General features: G+C 38.2%; 1 protein-coding gene across 7 annotated transcripts in view; it reads right to left on the bottom strand.

The window, feature by feature from the left end:
• atp11a (ATPase phospholipid transporting 11A) overlaps positions 1-15,557 on the bottom strand; it is a 74,428-nt gene extending 58,871 nt beyond the window's left edge. For 5 of the 7 annotated variants that reach the window (XM_079850728.1, XM_079850729.1, XM_079850730.1 and 2 more), the window contains exon 1: positions 15,072-15,557. In XM_079850728.1, coding sequence (XP_079706854.1) covers positions 15,072-15,110 — 39 coding nt within the window. In that variant the 5' untranslated portion in view covers positions 15,111-15,557. The remainder of the gene's footprint in view (positions 1-15,071) is intronic. The other 2 variants (XM_079850726.1, XM_079850727.1) reach the window with 1 other exon arrangement.
• Between the last annotated feature and the right edge of the window lie 1,001 nt (positions 15,558-16,558).

Genomic DNA, 16,558 nt, shown 5'->3' with positions numbered 1-16,558 from the left:
AAGACATTTTACGATATTATCATAGACGACAAATACCGCACTCCCCTAATCCATTGATATACATAAATGTGTGGAAGTTCTACAGACAGAGCCAAAGGAGTGCAATCACAGTGTGTATTTTATGTATACTGTATATCAGGACTCTAATGGACTCTGTTGGAAGAGTGAAGATGGGAAATTAACAGAATATGTTAGAATAATTTAGTTTCATGAAGTACAGTCATTCAGAAAGATGTTTCTCAAGCATTTACAGTGTTTAAAAGCAACACACAACTGTCCTTGTTCTAGCCTCTTCACATTGTAACATGAACCTAACACACAGCTGTAGAGAACTTCTCGAAAATGTCTACATTCCCAACTAACTAACTAACATAGAGATATATAGAGATGAATAGATATATAGAGAGAGATATATAGAGTGGTGCAGGCATGACGTCAGAATCCAGAAGACTAATTCGCCACTGGTTCCTTCGAGATTCTCCTATGGGGTTTTATAATATAATTTCAATTTATTTGTAAAATGATGGATAGATGGATGGATGGATGGATGGAATGGATGGGATGGATGGATGGAATGGATGGGATGGATGGATGGATGGATGGATGGATGGAATGGATGGATGGATGGATGGATGGATGGATGGATGGATGGATGGATGGATGGAATGGATGGATGGATGGCAAATGTGATTCAGACAAGGATCAAATGTTCAGCTCATCTCAGCCAGAGATCCTGCATTCCCACTAATTGAAAAATGGAGCCATAGGTTAGTAATTGACAGCACACTGCAGTGGAATAATTCACTCTTGCCCCCGCTGTGAACCCAGTAGAAGAATAGAAAAAACTAAACACGAGAGAGTAAACCTGATTTGTCGATTTACTGGTGGAAAAATCTCTCAATGGATAGCAATGGATCCCGAAAACATTCTAAAGATTTAAATCCATCTATCTATAGCCCCTTTCACACAGCGCGTTAATCCTGGGAAATTGCCGTAAAATTGTGTGCCTTCGAAGAGGAGGTGTCAGCAGAACTGACATCTGACAGGAGTTATCACACCCTGACGTCACGTGTCTTTACGGGATCTTTACGGGATGTGTGTGAACGCACTCACAGATTCCGGAAAATCACTGGCAGTGTGAATGAAACAAAATCAAACGATCCCGGGACAAATCCCGGGACACATTATCCGTGTATTTTCCGGGTCTGTCTGTCTGTCTGTCTGTCTGTCTGTCTATCTATCTATCTATCTATTAATATATGATAGTTGAGACAATGTATTATTAAAATGACTAAAAGTTGTGTAACAAGGTTGTGTACCTTTTTTTAAAAAAAAAATAAATGACAAAAAAACTCATAATGAAATCATCATCACTCTTTTAAGAAGTGAAGTTTTAAAAGATAAATCAAAAAATTATTTTTTTTATAACATTATCGTACGTGTTGTTACAAATAATAACTAAAAGGTGCATAGTTGTATATAGCAGCATTAAATCCTCATTCTTAGAAGCACATTTTCATGACCTTGAGGGCAATGCCTGTAATATTATAACAGTAAAATTGTCAAACCTGTCACTTCATTCAAGGCATATTTATATTCCATTCAACATGTACTAAAATGTATTAACTTAGATTGAAATCGGGGGAAAAAAAAAATCAGTTTCTTAACACAACATAAAGATTTAAAAATCGTACAAATAGTTTACTTTAAAAGTCCCCTTATCAAACTGGAAAAGGCACAATAATTACCCCCTTACATTATTCAGAACAGAACAGTATAAGATCTACGACCTCAACACAAATCTGGCCGTCCTTTCTTCGTCTTTATTCACACTTTCTGCACTTTAAGAGCATTTCAAAACTGTGTGATGAAGATGCTCCCTAATGCTTCAGAAACTGTATAAATATGAAACTGAGCTGTGGCATGAAGTTTCATCTTCACATCACTGGCTGTAAATTCTGAAACTCAGGCAACATCAAAAAATGGTGATGAACCGAATTGATTCGAGCTTGCTCAGCCCCCATCCCATTCAATTCCCATGCAATCAGTGATATAGCTTCAGCTTTTATCTTTCAGCAAAAAATGGGTGTTACATAATCTGTCTGCTTCTTCCACCTGCCAGTGACTTTCAGTAAGCCCAGGGTATGGCAGAAATCTACCATTAGCGATGTTTAGACGACATCTGACTTACAGAATGTGAGAATGTATCCGCACCAGACTCTTGAATAAAACATAAGATGTCCAATTTAAGACTCTGGAAAAATAAAACATTTCTGAAAGTCATCGGAAAACATTACATAAGCAGAACATGCAGAACCTTCAAGAGAAGCAAGAAAAGAAAGTCTGAGAGGACTTTCAGTTATCGGTTATACAGCCTCAAGCCATCTGACTCCAAGCTCCATTAGAATCCCACTTTGACTGCCTAATGTCTCCACACATGCCAGGACATTTCAAAAAGAGAGTATTGCTATGGGTGGTATGGCCAAAGTCTTATATCGATAATAGTAATTTTAAGTGGAAGATGAATTAATTAGTTAGGCTAAATATTGTTTGTTGAAATTATGGTAAATTAAAAACTTGATCATTTATCTATTTAAATTGGATCTTTACAAAGACTAAAAGTTATAATTACTTCAATTCAAATTAATATCACTGAATCATTCACTCAACCAAATCAATTCAATCAAAACATTGATTCATTCAGGAACTAAATGTCACTGCTTTGTCATTTCTGCTGACGGAGGAAAAATGCACAAAGAAACTGGCAGTTGTGTATAAAATGTACGTTTATTCAATATTTAGCCTACTTATAGTTTTTATATTACAGTTCCATAAACAGGATCACGCTAGCAATCATGCTGATGATCAGCAGTCTTGCTCATGAGATATTGCTTAATGGTTTTCATTGTGGATAAGTGTTCCAGCGGTTATTAATGAATATAAATATGTTAATGTGGCAAGTTATAATGTTGGAACTGTAAACAACTAAATGTCTTGATTATTTCAGGAACACATCCTGCCCTGTTTTCTATTTTCTGATCCTTTGCATCAATGCTTCTTTGTCACTCACATATGAATTATGCAAAGCAGTTCTTCTCAATGACAGCTGCACAAATACTGTAGGGGTATCGCAGAAACTGTACCGTTATTATGTGGACTTTATACTGTTATATCATCCCATTATTGTCATTATACTATTGAGTCCTCTACAGAATACACCCTCTTACGGTGTAACACAAGGAAGGGCAATTTCTACTCCCAGACTAACATTACTAAAGTGGCTTAATCCTCCACTTCACAATGAAATCACTATGAACTCTCTCAACCTGTTCCTCGGTTCAAAGAAACGTCTTCATTCACCCTTTATCATCCAGAGACTCAAAGGATTGTGGGGTCTTATGAGGTCCCTGGCTCTATGTTGTGCCCATTAACGGCTTTTCCCTGTGTGATTTTAATGTTACACAACACTTGATCCGACTGTCGCTTCAACCAACCTCTTTGCTTGTCTTCAGCTCGCACAGTAAAGTAAGTTCAGCTGAGATACAGAGTGAAAGTGGAGACATTCCTGTGCGAGACATAAGAATGCTTGATTATCCACAAGAAGATACGCAAGCAAATATCCAAGAGTGTTAACCACACTATCTATCTTTGGGCCCTCATATTCCCCTGGAGAAGATAAAATAGGTCAATAGAACAAGATTCTGCAGAGCCTTAAATGTACAGGTTACCCGTTCAAACGAATATTTTCAAAATAAAGGGTTTTTAGAAGAACTAATATGGATCTGGATCCAGAATCTTTATTCAAACAAGCTAAAAATGAACAAAATATGAGTGCCGACAATCAGAAAACTAGTTAAAGTAACTACTGTAAAAACCCTAAGATGTTGCTTTAGGCTTTTAGTGTCTTCCAAGTCTTAAAGTGGGTCAGATCGGTCCAGGATATTAAATGTGATGATCCTGACCCAGTACACATGTCCGCCTACTTACATTAGTAATCAGCAACAGAAGAAAGCAGCTTCCCATTTAAACTGACTACAGGCAATTTCTGGTAATAATATTCTCATCCATTACAACTTATCATTGTCAAAACAAGAAATGGCCACTCAAAATAATGGATTGTGTTCTTAAGGAACTGCATCATGGGGAAAAAAAGTTAATTTTCAAATATCCCACGGAGGAAGATGACAAATGCCATCATCACACGCAATACCACTAGTTAATTATGAGTAATTCCAGAGTCTAAAAATCACATTCTCTTGGGGATAAATAGAGTCACAGACGGTGGCGACTATTATCCCTCCATTCATTCATGAGCCATGCTGGCAAATGGAGCTGCCGAAAAAGCCAGGTGCTCTCGTAAGGTTTGATTCAATTTGCCAACTCTTAATAAATCAATGCTTCTACTTCCTGTGCTCCTGTGAGCTCCTGGGCAGAAATGGGCCATGGTCACAGCATGTACTCAAATGAGGAGAGTTCAAAGTAAATGTTTGAAAAAGATGTCAGCTTTTTCTTTCTTCACACCTTCTTATCCAGCCAGCTTTATAATTTCCATCCGAGTAGTGCTCCTACAAGTGTAATGACGGCCAATTGCATTGGCCGTATGCCTTTACAAGACATAAAATAAGGGAAGATCTGGCAACAGTGGATGCCTCCAATAGTAAATTATTCTTCTCCCTAAGCTTGCGTAAAACGGACCAAAAAAGTAAATTTCATTTTTCTATTTTTCTATTAACCAGGTCACCTTTCTTATTCTGTTCTCATTCTTCAAAAACAAACGCTACATATCCATAATCTGATGCACTATGCAAACTGCAACAAGTCAGGCTCTGCGATCACTAAATCAACTTTTCTTGGCTGTTGAGATCTCTAATAGGCAGTGTGGCGCCTGGCTAATTAGCCTTTTCTCATTAAGTAGCCTCCTCACAGGGAGAACTAATCTTGTAATCATCACGAGTCCTGGGCATGTTAATAACATGACTTCATCAGTGACTTTGATCTCATACATAATTAAGCAAACCAGCAGGAAGTCAGACAAACATGTTAGTCTTCATAATCCACCCTGATGGGCACAGAAATGTGGAATCAGGCAGTAATTGCCATGTTTACATTTAACGGTGCTTCTCAAACAACAAATGTAGTGGGATGTGCAAACCCATGACCTTGACATTGCTCTACTGTTTGGCGATGGATGGATGGATGGATGGATGGATGGATGGATGGATGGATGGATGGATGGATGGATGGATGGATGGATGGATGGATGGATGGATGGATGGATGGATGGATGGATGGATGGATGGATGGATGGATGGATGGATGGATGGATGGATGGATGGATGGATGGATGGATGGATGGATGGATGGATGGATGGATGGATGGATGGATGGATGGATGGATGGATGGATGGATGGATGGATGGATGGATGGATGGATGGATGGAACTCTGACTTGATAACACAGAATTTTGTTATTATAACTTTATACAAATCCAGTGTGTGTGTGTTGATTTGTGATAGTGCTGTAGCTATATCTGCATGAATAAGCACAGTCTAACGTTGGCAGTGGTGTTACTGTTATCTACAACACTTTCCTATTTTTCTTGCACCTGCACAAAGCAGTTCATCATCCGAACGTGTGGAGAGTCTCTTAGGAATATTGTGATACAAAGTGTGACGTTTTGTTTCCTTTCTCTCATTATAAGAAGATATAGCACAGGTCTATGGGGAACTGGAAGTCACTGGGTCACACTGTTAATGGCCGTCCATTTTGTGCTGTCAGTTTCCATCCCTTGTTTAGTTGTGTAAATCCCCAGCACAGTACGTCACATGCTCCGTTTGTGAGTCGCTCAGACAAGGACTGCTTGTGTCGGACTGACGCACACACACATACACACACAATGCCTGAAGGCCAGTGAGATGATAGCAGCTTTCTTGATTGGCAGTCTTATAAGTCTGTTGTCTATTTCGACCCCTATTCTGTTTAAATAACTTCACTGTTGGACAGACAAAAATATATTCTAATATGCTGATTTGCTGCTCAAATAACATTTCTTATTATTATTATCAATGTTGAATGTTGTTATAATATATTGGAATATATTTTCCAATAAATCTCTCTTTTGCCTTCCTGGCCGGGCTCTTACCACCTGGGGCATTATGGGATCAGACAGGGGTGAGGTCACATGACCAGAACTTTTGGCAGCTTGATCTGCTGAACTCTCCTGTCAGGTTAATCTCCTTTAGAGCATTCAGTGTTTCTAGTGATGGTCGGATGGGATGAAAAGACAAAAGCGAATGAGGACAAGTGAAGGTTAGATTATGGTGTTTGAAAAATCAAGGGCTATATTAAAACACTCTTATGTTTCACATTTATAAAACTTCCATCTGGACACCTGCGAAAAGCCAAATGACCATTACAGTATGCTAAATATAGCTCTTTCAGTCTAACTACTCATTTCAGCAAAAACATTTTTTTAATTAATTCCAGGTTATTTATTTAAAAATGGGACTTTCAAGATTGCAAGAAATGCAAAGTCAGTTAAAAAAATAAATAATTACTTCCATGTCAAAAAAGTGCCCAAGAACAGCTGCAATCAGGTCTATATGTGTATATATATGTACAATAACCAAAACCTAAATGCATATACTCAAGAGGATGTCCCTCGGTCTTTTAGCATGGACAAAAAAGGTCGATACTTAATCTATCTCCTATAGAAGGCTTAGAACTTGTGAAAACATTCCCTTTCACAATGATCTGGGACTAGCTTGTCCATTCTCTACCTAAGGCCCTGTTTACACCTGGTATTAAGATGCTTTTGGTCGATCTGATCACAAGTGGACAACGCTAAATACAAGTGTAAACAAAACGGTATCTAAAATGTTTTGAGCTTGTCCACTTTCGGCCACTTCCAGAGGTAGTCGAAAACGATTAGACTGGATTTCCTTTCATAGTGTAGACGCTCATTTGGGCAAATGCATTTGAATGGCCACAAAATACCACCTACTCTCTGCCTACTGACCTAGTAATGCGTAAACAGTATGGGAAGTGCACTAGCCAGGCGGGATTTAAACTTTGTCGGCTGAAGACCCAACTTTTGGGTTGAAGACAAAACACGTACACAGCGTTCGCTGAGCTTATGGACCATGCCCTCGAAGAAATCAGGACAGAAGTGATTGTGCAGGTGTTGGATGTGAACTTCCCCATTCTCACTAGCTGTTGCCCATCTATCAGAAAACTGGTGATACATTGACAAATAGAGCTAGGAACAGAGAGCTGGGTTAACTTAGTCTGGAGGAGTAGGCCGAGCGGAAGTCCACAAACAGGATCCCTGGTTTGTTGCAGGATATAATGCAGTTCAATGTTGACTTCATCATCCACCGACCTGTTTGCTAGATCAGATACTTGTGATCCGATCGACCAAAACGCATCTTAATACCAGGTGTAAACAGGGCCTACAATGTTCATCAGACAGAGTGTTAAACTGATCTCAGGTCAGCAAAGAAACAAATGCAGCGTGAATGTCCATTCCCAGCAGGCAGGGACACCTGGATCTAAGCAGCTGAGCCCTTGTAAATGCTTCTATCGATCTGTGGGTACACTGCATAAACTCAACAACACTTTCATATAAAGACAGTCTGACTCAGCAAAGAATGTCTGTTGAATTACTCAAAACCAAAATCATTTTATTACTACACATCTTCTGCAGGGATCTCTTGAGAAGGGCAGGCAGTTGTTTTATGTCATGATGACAGATTCATTTTTCATTTATATACATAAATTTAGTATACAGGATAACATTCTCCAAGATTAAGAGAAATAAGGGGGGGGGGGGGGATCACTGTGTATATTCATCAGTCAAAAAATGTACTTTTAGGCCCAATGAAGGTCATGTTCCGTTTCTAATGAATCCCTCCACATCTTAAAGCTAAATGTAATGCCCAAAAAATCCTATTTCAAATAAATACCTGCCCATTCAATGGCATTCAGACTTCTCTATTGCTATCGAGTGGAGGGTCATGTGTTCTTTTAACAAGCACAATTCAATTTCACAGCCATCAATAGGCCATTATTCCAGTGGCTTTTTCCTCTGACTGTTGCATTAAGAGTGCAGTAAGCCCTCAAGAGCTACAGTACTTTATATGGGAGCAGAAGTTCTACAACAACTGAGTTATCATCGAGGCTTTGAGCAGTCTGAAGTGTGATATAGCCCTTCCTTATCCTGATTAAGTGGTAGGCTAACACACATCGTTGATTTATGAATCTGAGTGAATATTAAGGCAAAGTTTTTACTAGTGAGTTTTCATTTTAAAACGCATAACTTGCTACAGTTACGCCTGTTGTCCACACTACTTCTGAGTTTTCGATCCTCGAAAACTGAGAGTTTTGGAAACGCTGCAGACCCAGTTTTAGTTTGAATACTCCGGGGTTGCGTTTCAGTGTAAATGGACCAAAACTGAGACTTTTGAAAACTAAAGGCGTGGCTTCCCACATTCACTCTCTGATTGGGTCTTCTGGATCATCGAGTATCCTTCTCTGATTTGTCACACCCCATCATATGACCATTAAACGACCGGAACACGACAATAACAGACCAGCCTTGACGACCGTATCGATATCATGGAGATGGAACTGCAAGATTTGCTGACTTTGTTGTCCTTTTTAGCAGCCATTGTGCAGTTAAACTGCATTTTAGACTCTACCTACATGTGCAAGATACCAGCTATTAGAGCAATCGGCAACAGTTTACATTACTATGCGCGTGCCCACTGTGCATGAATGGTCATGTGACATGTTTTCGGATGGAGATCTTTTCTGAAACGCAGTAGAAACGCCAGTATGGACGAGAAACGCTGTGTTAAAGGCACACTATGCAGTTTCCGTTTTTCTCAAACATCGACCCCTAGAGTCGCTGTGGAATACTTGTATTTAACGTTACTGTCGTAAATACCACTCACACAGAGCGTGAATAAGGGCCCTTTCACACCTACCTTGTTTGGTCCGGATTTTCTGACTTTTCAGTTTGGTCCGAATCAAAATTACAGGTGTGAAACCAAACCAAACAGACGAAATTTGGTCCGACGAAAAGAGGTAGTCTCGGTCCGGATCAAACTGAAAAAAGGTTTGGTTCGTTTCTAGTGTGAAAGCATTTTCTGTATGGTTCGGACTTTCAGACCATTTACAGGAAGTTCCGGTGGTTCCCGCGTAGCCTAAACAACTGAAGAAGAATATTTATGTGCAGATCTGTCAGTCCTGCCCACAGCGTTTCTTCCAGCTTATTCTCACGCATACACATTTTTCCTGCATCCTGCCGGCGACGATAAAATGTTTGCACAACGAGGACGTTCATTTGGCGAATTTGAACTAGCCTTGAGTATAGTTGGTGCTGCAGGGAGTAATGCCATAATAATAAAAGTATAGTGGCAATGATATGCGTCTGTTCATTCATTCTTGTCAAAGCTACCTGCCAAATTGACAACACGCTGACGTCAGACGCATGTCCGTTTTCAAACCAATCAATGTCAAGATGCAGCCCATATAGATGATGACGACAGGACGCAAGTACGTCATGTAAAGTTCTTTAGTGCGCTCGCATAATTGCAATGTGAAACCAAACCAAAACTAACCGAATGTATACAATGTATCAAAACATGAACTTTGGTTCGGACCTTGATGCGGACTTTCAGGTGTGAAAACGCCCTAAAACTTAAGAAAATCATTTTAAACCCCCCTGGAAAAAAAGAAAAATCGTAATGAATGAACAACACTCTCTGCTTGTTGCAGCATGTTGGTTTTTTCTTAGGACAGTTGAAGTGAGTCTATACAGGGTTACACCCAAGAACTCCAAACTCAAGGTCTTTTGCTGGTTTCTATCTTAAGCCTCCCTTTCAAATGTAATTGTCTCTACACTCTTGTCTTCCGCTGTAAAGTTTAAGACTAAAGGGTTTGGTATTTCTATAGACCATTAACCTACAACTTAGTTCCAAGACTCCAGATTTACTTGCTTTCTGAAAGTACAGAAAACCCAATACAAATACCACAGACTCTCAGAGTCACGGTCATATGATTGTCAAATGACTATTTAATATTTTCTTGAGAGAGAGAGAGAGAGAGAGAGAGAGAGAGAGAGAGAGAGAGAGTTATGTTATGTTGTGCTAAATGCATCAATTTTGTTGGATCATGCTATTTTCTGCTTGAGAGAAGAGATGAGCGTCTGATACTTTTATATTTTTATGGGAGGTGACAATTCTGTCAAAACATAGCCTAAGCATATCTTTCTGACCTTTATTAAGTTTTCTTCAAGCATTTTTCTCTGTCACTCTCACACACAGCCATGTTTCCACCCTAAAGCTACATCAAACGATTACCCCCCTCCCTCCCTCCCCCCATCCAGTTTTTGAATGCGCTTTTCTTTACTGAACTCAAATCCAGCGACACATACACAGGGGAACAAACCTCAGCATTATTACATCATGTTTGACCACTGCAACAGTCATTAGATCATTCCACTTAGCAAAGAATCACATGGTGCTGCTGTTTGACAGACCCTGAGGGACCAGGGTTCGGCTGACAGTTTGCTGTCACTTATCAGTTGCTCAGAATGGAATGCAGCCGTCCGCTCAAATGAGAAGAGTCTAAGTAAGAGTTTGAGAGAACACATTTAGCCATTTTATTGCAAAAATCTTATAGTGCTTTTCTCACAGAGCATCCATCTCTGTAATTAAGGGCGCAGACCGTGAACTTCAGTTGAACTATGATGGGCACGTCAAGCGTGAAGATAATGATTATCATTTCATCACCCATATTGATTACATATTGAACAATTCATTTATCATTCCAGGAATACGGTTCACGGGTCAGCATCCGTTGTCAGCGGGATGAATGGCGAACAACCGCGTGTGCCTGCATGTGTACGTCTTCAGCAGTCTAAACCAGCAGTGCCAAAAATGTCAATTCAGTATGATATGAGAGGGAAGTAAATGATGACAGAATTTCATTTGTGTTAACTTTGACAACAGCATCACTCAGATCTACTGCTGTTAGCTTCATTAAACCAACCTGATCCATCATAACAAACTCACATACAGTAAATACCCACATCTGGTTTGTTCAATTTTGTTGGAAAGTTTTTGCCAAGGACATCCGCCAAGTGACGGCTGCATATTTGAAATGTATCCCAAATAATACTTCATGCAAGTTCTATAAATGGATTTTATGAAATACAGTAAAATCATCATGTTCAAAGTTGTAAAGAGAAACATTGAAGTAAGGAACTCGCTTGTGATGACTTTGCATGTTGTTTCACTGTCTAGGATGATTTCCAGTAAGTATTTCCTGCTGGCCCGCAGACGATGAGATTACCTCTGTACAAAGAGCTCAGATTTCCTCGAAGCCTCCCGAGACAGGATATGGGCAGTCATGCTACTTCCTGTCCAAGGATGGAAATTATTCAGAAGCCGGTGCCGTAATAACGTGCTGGAAACCAGTTCTGTCATGTAAACAATTGTGCGTATTGTTTAAGACAATTATTCTGTATTATTAAATCAAAGTGATTGTTAAACAAAAATCAGCTAAGAAACAGTTAATTCGCTACGTTCGGAATAGGACAGTATGCAATATTACAGCAATACGTTTTTTTATGTAGAATGTAGAATACTAAATTTCTCAAAAATAGCAGTATACAAGAGAACCACGATTTTTAACATTTCTTTCTTAATAACTACCAAAAGTTAAGGCATTTTTACACAAAATGCGTTGGTAACGTAAGATTTGAAATGTCTATCGTGGAATAACGAGTACCATTTCACTTGTATACAGCATTATATTCAGTAAGTACTCAATTCAATGATTGATTTTAAAACGGTCTCCATTGATTGGTCGATCAAAAAGATAGCCCAACCCCAAACTTCCACCATTGGTTGAAAACGTTGCCATGTTAGGATGTTTTGAAAGCACCAGAGTTTTACACATTCTAATCTAATCCGGAAACATTGCACTGGACTTTAAAGAAGACCACACGATTACCATTTATCTAACCTACTATTCCAGCTGAACGAAAAATGACGAGCTTTACATATTAAAACAGGTTTCACATTTCCATTTCATATTTATCTTCTTACATTGAAAATGCCCATTCAGCAGACAGACTCTGAAGTGAGCGCTACTACAGGTGAAAGCAAATCATTCCGCTGTCACTTCCTTTGTCGTCTGAGCCAGTCAAATCCACACAGGGACTTATTTCTCATCTTCTCTGACCCATCTCATTCTCCATCATCCTTTTCTCGCTCCATCTCTCTTCTGCCCGGTACTCTCATTTGCCTTTCTCCTCTCACTCTGCCAACCTGCATTACCGTGCATTAGATCAAAGAGCAATGGGGTGGACTGTGCTTTTCACAGGAAAACTCATGTGACTAACACACTCCGTCCGATCTCATGACACAGCTCTGTCTAAATGATTGGTTAGGCTGGGATAAATGAACTGCTTGTTTTCTAGCAAAATTGACTTGTATTTACCTTTCATAAATATTGAAACTTTTCCTCAGGTTAAGTTTAGAAAGAAAGACTTGCATTTTATTGCTTTGCATTTCAAACAAAGCATTTTTCTCAAACCTCACTGATGCAAATACAATTTTGTGTGTTTGACATAACCTCCCAATACTGTGTGCAGAACTCAATACATTTTTTTGAATAACCTTGTCAATTTTTTTAACTGGTAAAATGCCTAATATGATTAACAAATCTAATATTTAATGACACAAGCAGCGCAGGGCACTTATAGAAAACTAAAACTGAAACAAAATAAACAAGGCAAGGCAACATTTCTCAATTTCACTTAGTTTAACTGTCTAAACTGAAATAGAAATGAATAACAATCTATAATGATAAGAATATAGATATTTATGGGGTGAATTCAAGTTGATTGGGACACTTTTTGCCATTGAGATGACTGAGGACACAACAAAACTGCTGAAACTTTAACAATTAAATTGAAAACAGAAACTATACAAATAAAAAGTATTCAAAATATAAAATCTATAATATCCCAATGATACTAATAACTATAATAAAGCGATCATTCCGTCCCAAAACTCTCTCACTCTGGCCTTATTGTTGAGCCCTATGTGATATATGATTTACCGTAAAAGCCTGAGCAAACAAAACACAAACATATAAACAGACAGATGAGAGGTGTTTTTGACATGACCATTATTTCTCACGTCATGTTTATCGCACACTCTTCATCTTTTCATCGGGTTTTTTTCACAGACTGTCTAGACAGCGCAAGAGATTTTGCTCATCTGTTCACATGTCAGCTTGCTTACAGTGACAGAGTACAGAATAACAGATTAATATGGCCTTCAGTGATGGGGAAACTAAATACTCATGCAATTTGTACAGGCTTTTTCACCATTTCAGCCACCAACCAATATTCTTAAAGCCCGTTCACACCAAGAACGATAACTATAAATATGACTAGGCATATTTATCGTTATCGTCCTTGATATGAACGGGCCTTTAGTCAGAATATAAACGACTTAAGTGTTGTTCCATTGCATCTAGCGTAATTAATTCAACATTCAAGATCAGAAACTGTCCTAGCTCTCAGCACACACAGATTTTACATAATATCCTCAAGTTATTGTATTTACATATAGTACAATAGATTTTAACCCACAAAATCTGGCTTATGCACTACTAAATTATAAATAGTATCTTGCCTAAGGGTCTTTAAATTAGGAAACTAACAAGTTGCCACTCTACTCAAAGTGAATGTTGTCTATAGTAAAATGTCCTTAAGCTTTCATGCTGACACATATAACCTGCACATTTTTGATTCTGTTACTGAGCAAATCTCTTTCTCTAACCCTCAACAGCTTGGACAGTGGTTTAGCGTGTACTCTTGCCTATACTGAGTGCTAAGTGGCTTAAAAGCAGGTCTAATCTGTGTAGGAATGGCATGCAGTAAGCTATCGATTGAACCGTCTATGAAAACGATTTGATTATATAATAAAACAATGTAGAGCAACAATGTTACTTTTTTTTTCTCATTTTTCACTGATGCACAAAATAACATGAAATTCAGCCTTTACAGCACTTCTTATTAACAGGGTACAAATTAAGGTTTTATATATTTTTAATGATTTTTCCCTTTATAAACAAATAATAAAAAGAGGTCAAACTAAATGCTATATTTATCAAAAATGAAATAAACCAGAATTAAACGAACGAAATTAGCCAATTCAGTCCAAATTAAGTGGTATCTATAGATAGTTTGGAGCAAAAGTTGGTTTAGTCATTGATAAACTTTTATTTCCATTAAATTAAAGAAAAATAGGTATTTGATTACTGTTCAGTAACTAGCAAGGATGTATGGTTGAGCTTGACTAAAACACAATCGGTTTGGACAAAATGACCGAGGAAATTTACTAGACATTTGATGTGTTAAAACTAGAATTTTTTTTTTAGATAGTCTGTTAGATTTTAGTTTAATCAAACATGTTCTTACAACCAAATTTCACGGCGTGCTTCCTACGTTAATTGTTAAAAAAACAACTCATGTTACACTAACCGTTAGTGACTAACGTCATATATTGACAAATACACTAAACGACTCGCATTCTTTCTCAATGACCAACACCTGTCCGTCCACGCCTGTTTTAATTCATTGAGGCCAATTTCCTTTTTTGATATTTCATAACTCACAAGCTGTGATTTCTCAGTCATGAGCTCAGCGCGTGTCTTCACGAGGCATTAAAATATAACATTAGTGACTTCGCTTGGGAATTCAGGTCACAGTCAATCAATCGGAATCGGGATCGGAATTGAACCGCAGTGAAAACTTCATTACAAACGCCTGAGATTAGTAACTGTAAATACCGGTTGCGTCCATTGCAAGCTTATTTATCCACAGACAGGCTCAAAAGTGATGCACACACGCCTTGTAAACGGACGAATTAAGATACAACGTCTCATTCGCGGATGTAAAGTGCATGTGTATCACGAGCACTGCAGCCCTTCGAAATGGAGCAAACCAAACCAACAAGTTGTCTTGAGTGCTCGCGTGTCTACTCACGTATCTAGTGATGAGGTTCCGGATGGTGCTGAAATCCATTCTGCTCGAGCCGCTCCAGGTGTGCTGCTGTCTTCGGTTTCTCCTCTAATCTTCTAGATTGGCCACATAAGACGCTAGCTGATCATTGTACCACCAAGTCTCTGTTCCATGTCTTCTGCGATCTTCTTCTAGGATTGACAACTGACAGTCCTTAACGACTCGTGCGGTTATTATATATCTACTGAGCGCCTACTGAGATGATGAAGGCTACTATGTAAAGTCCGAACGTTGTCATAGTGACATGCTCCGGTGTCACCTATACATGCACTGACTGAGGGAAAAACAACAAGCTCTCGTTTTCCAAGGTTTTGTCTTGATATTTTAAGGGACTGGCCACTTCTTCCTTCTCGAGCGTCCCTTCGGGTTGTTCACTGATCTACTGACGTCCTCACTCACTCTCCTTCTCGGTGTAGTAGAGCCCTCCCGATCCGATCGACAAGTCTGGCGCGTCATGAGCGCATGCGCACTCCGCAGTTACACCCTCCCGCCCACAGCTTGTCCTCCGGCTACTCCCTCCATCCAGTCACTGTCAATAAGTGAGAGTTCACCCAAAAAATGATTTTACTCAGCCTCAAGTTGTTCCAAACCTGAATGAGTTTCTTTCTTCCGTTGAACACAAAAGATATTCTGAAGTATGTTGGTAATCAAACAGTTGACGGCACCCATTGACTTCCATAGTAGGAAAAAACAATAACAACATGGAAGTCAATGGGTGCCATCAACTGTGTGGTTACCAACATTCAGACTCAACAACATTCACTCTAGAATCATACAGGTTTATAGGGAGAGTAAATGATGACAACGTTTTCATTTTTGGGTGAAATATCCCTTTATCAAAGAAACTCAAGCATTTTAGATGTATCTAGGCTACTTCATGTGTGCTGACTGACTGAAATATTATTTATTTTTTATTTTTTGGAAGATGTTGTTAATCATTTCTAATCATTTAGCAGATGCTTTTATCCAAAGCGACTTACAAATGAGGAGAGTAATAGAAGCAAACAATTACCATACTAAATATTATATAATTTACAAATTATAAGATCATTAAAATTCAATTATCATATTGAAACAATTATGAATAAAATATGTTGTTTTATATAGCCATATTTTTATAATGTTTCTATAAATAATAAAACAAGAACAATTAATAATAATTTATAATATTATATAATAATTCTTGACCTAGATTATTGGGCTGTTATTATGAGTTCATAGAAATATGTATTTATTCAAATCAATTCAATTATTATAATTTAGTAAGTGTTATAATAATAAACAATATTACATTTATATTCATATAAATTATCATGAGTTTCTTCCTTTTTTTTTTTTTTTTTTTTTAATTTGTTTATCCTGTGCACAGTTCATATGTTTATAGTCATTTATCCCTTTACATCTTTTAGTAAAATACAACTTTTTGTTATTAATGGAGTCAAATATAAGTT

This window comes from Squalius cephalus (assembly GCF_949319135.1).
Source record: "Squalius cephalus genome assembly, chromosome: 2".
Lineage (NCBI taxonomy): Eukaryota > Metazoa > Chordata > Actinopteri > Cypriniformes > Leuciscidae > Squalius > Squalius cephalus.
Note: the sequence above shows the minus strand (reverse complement) of the source record. Positions and strands in the feature narration are given on the sequence as shown.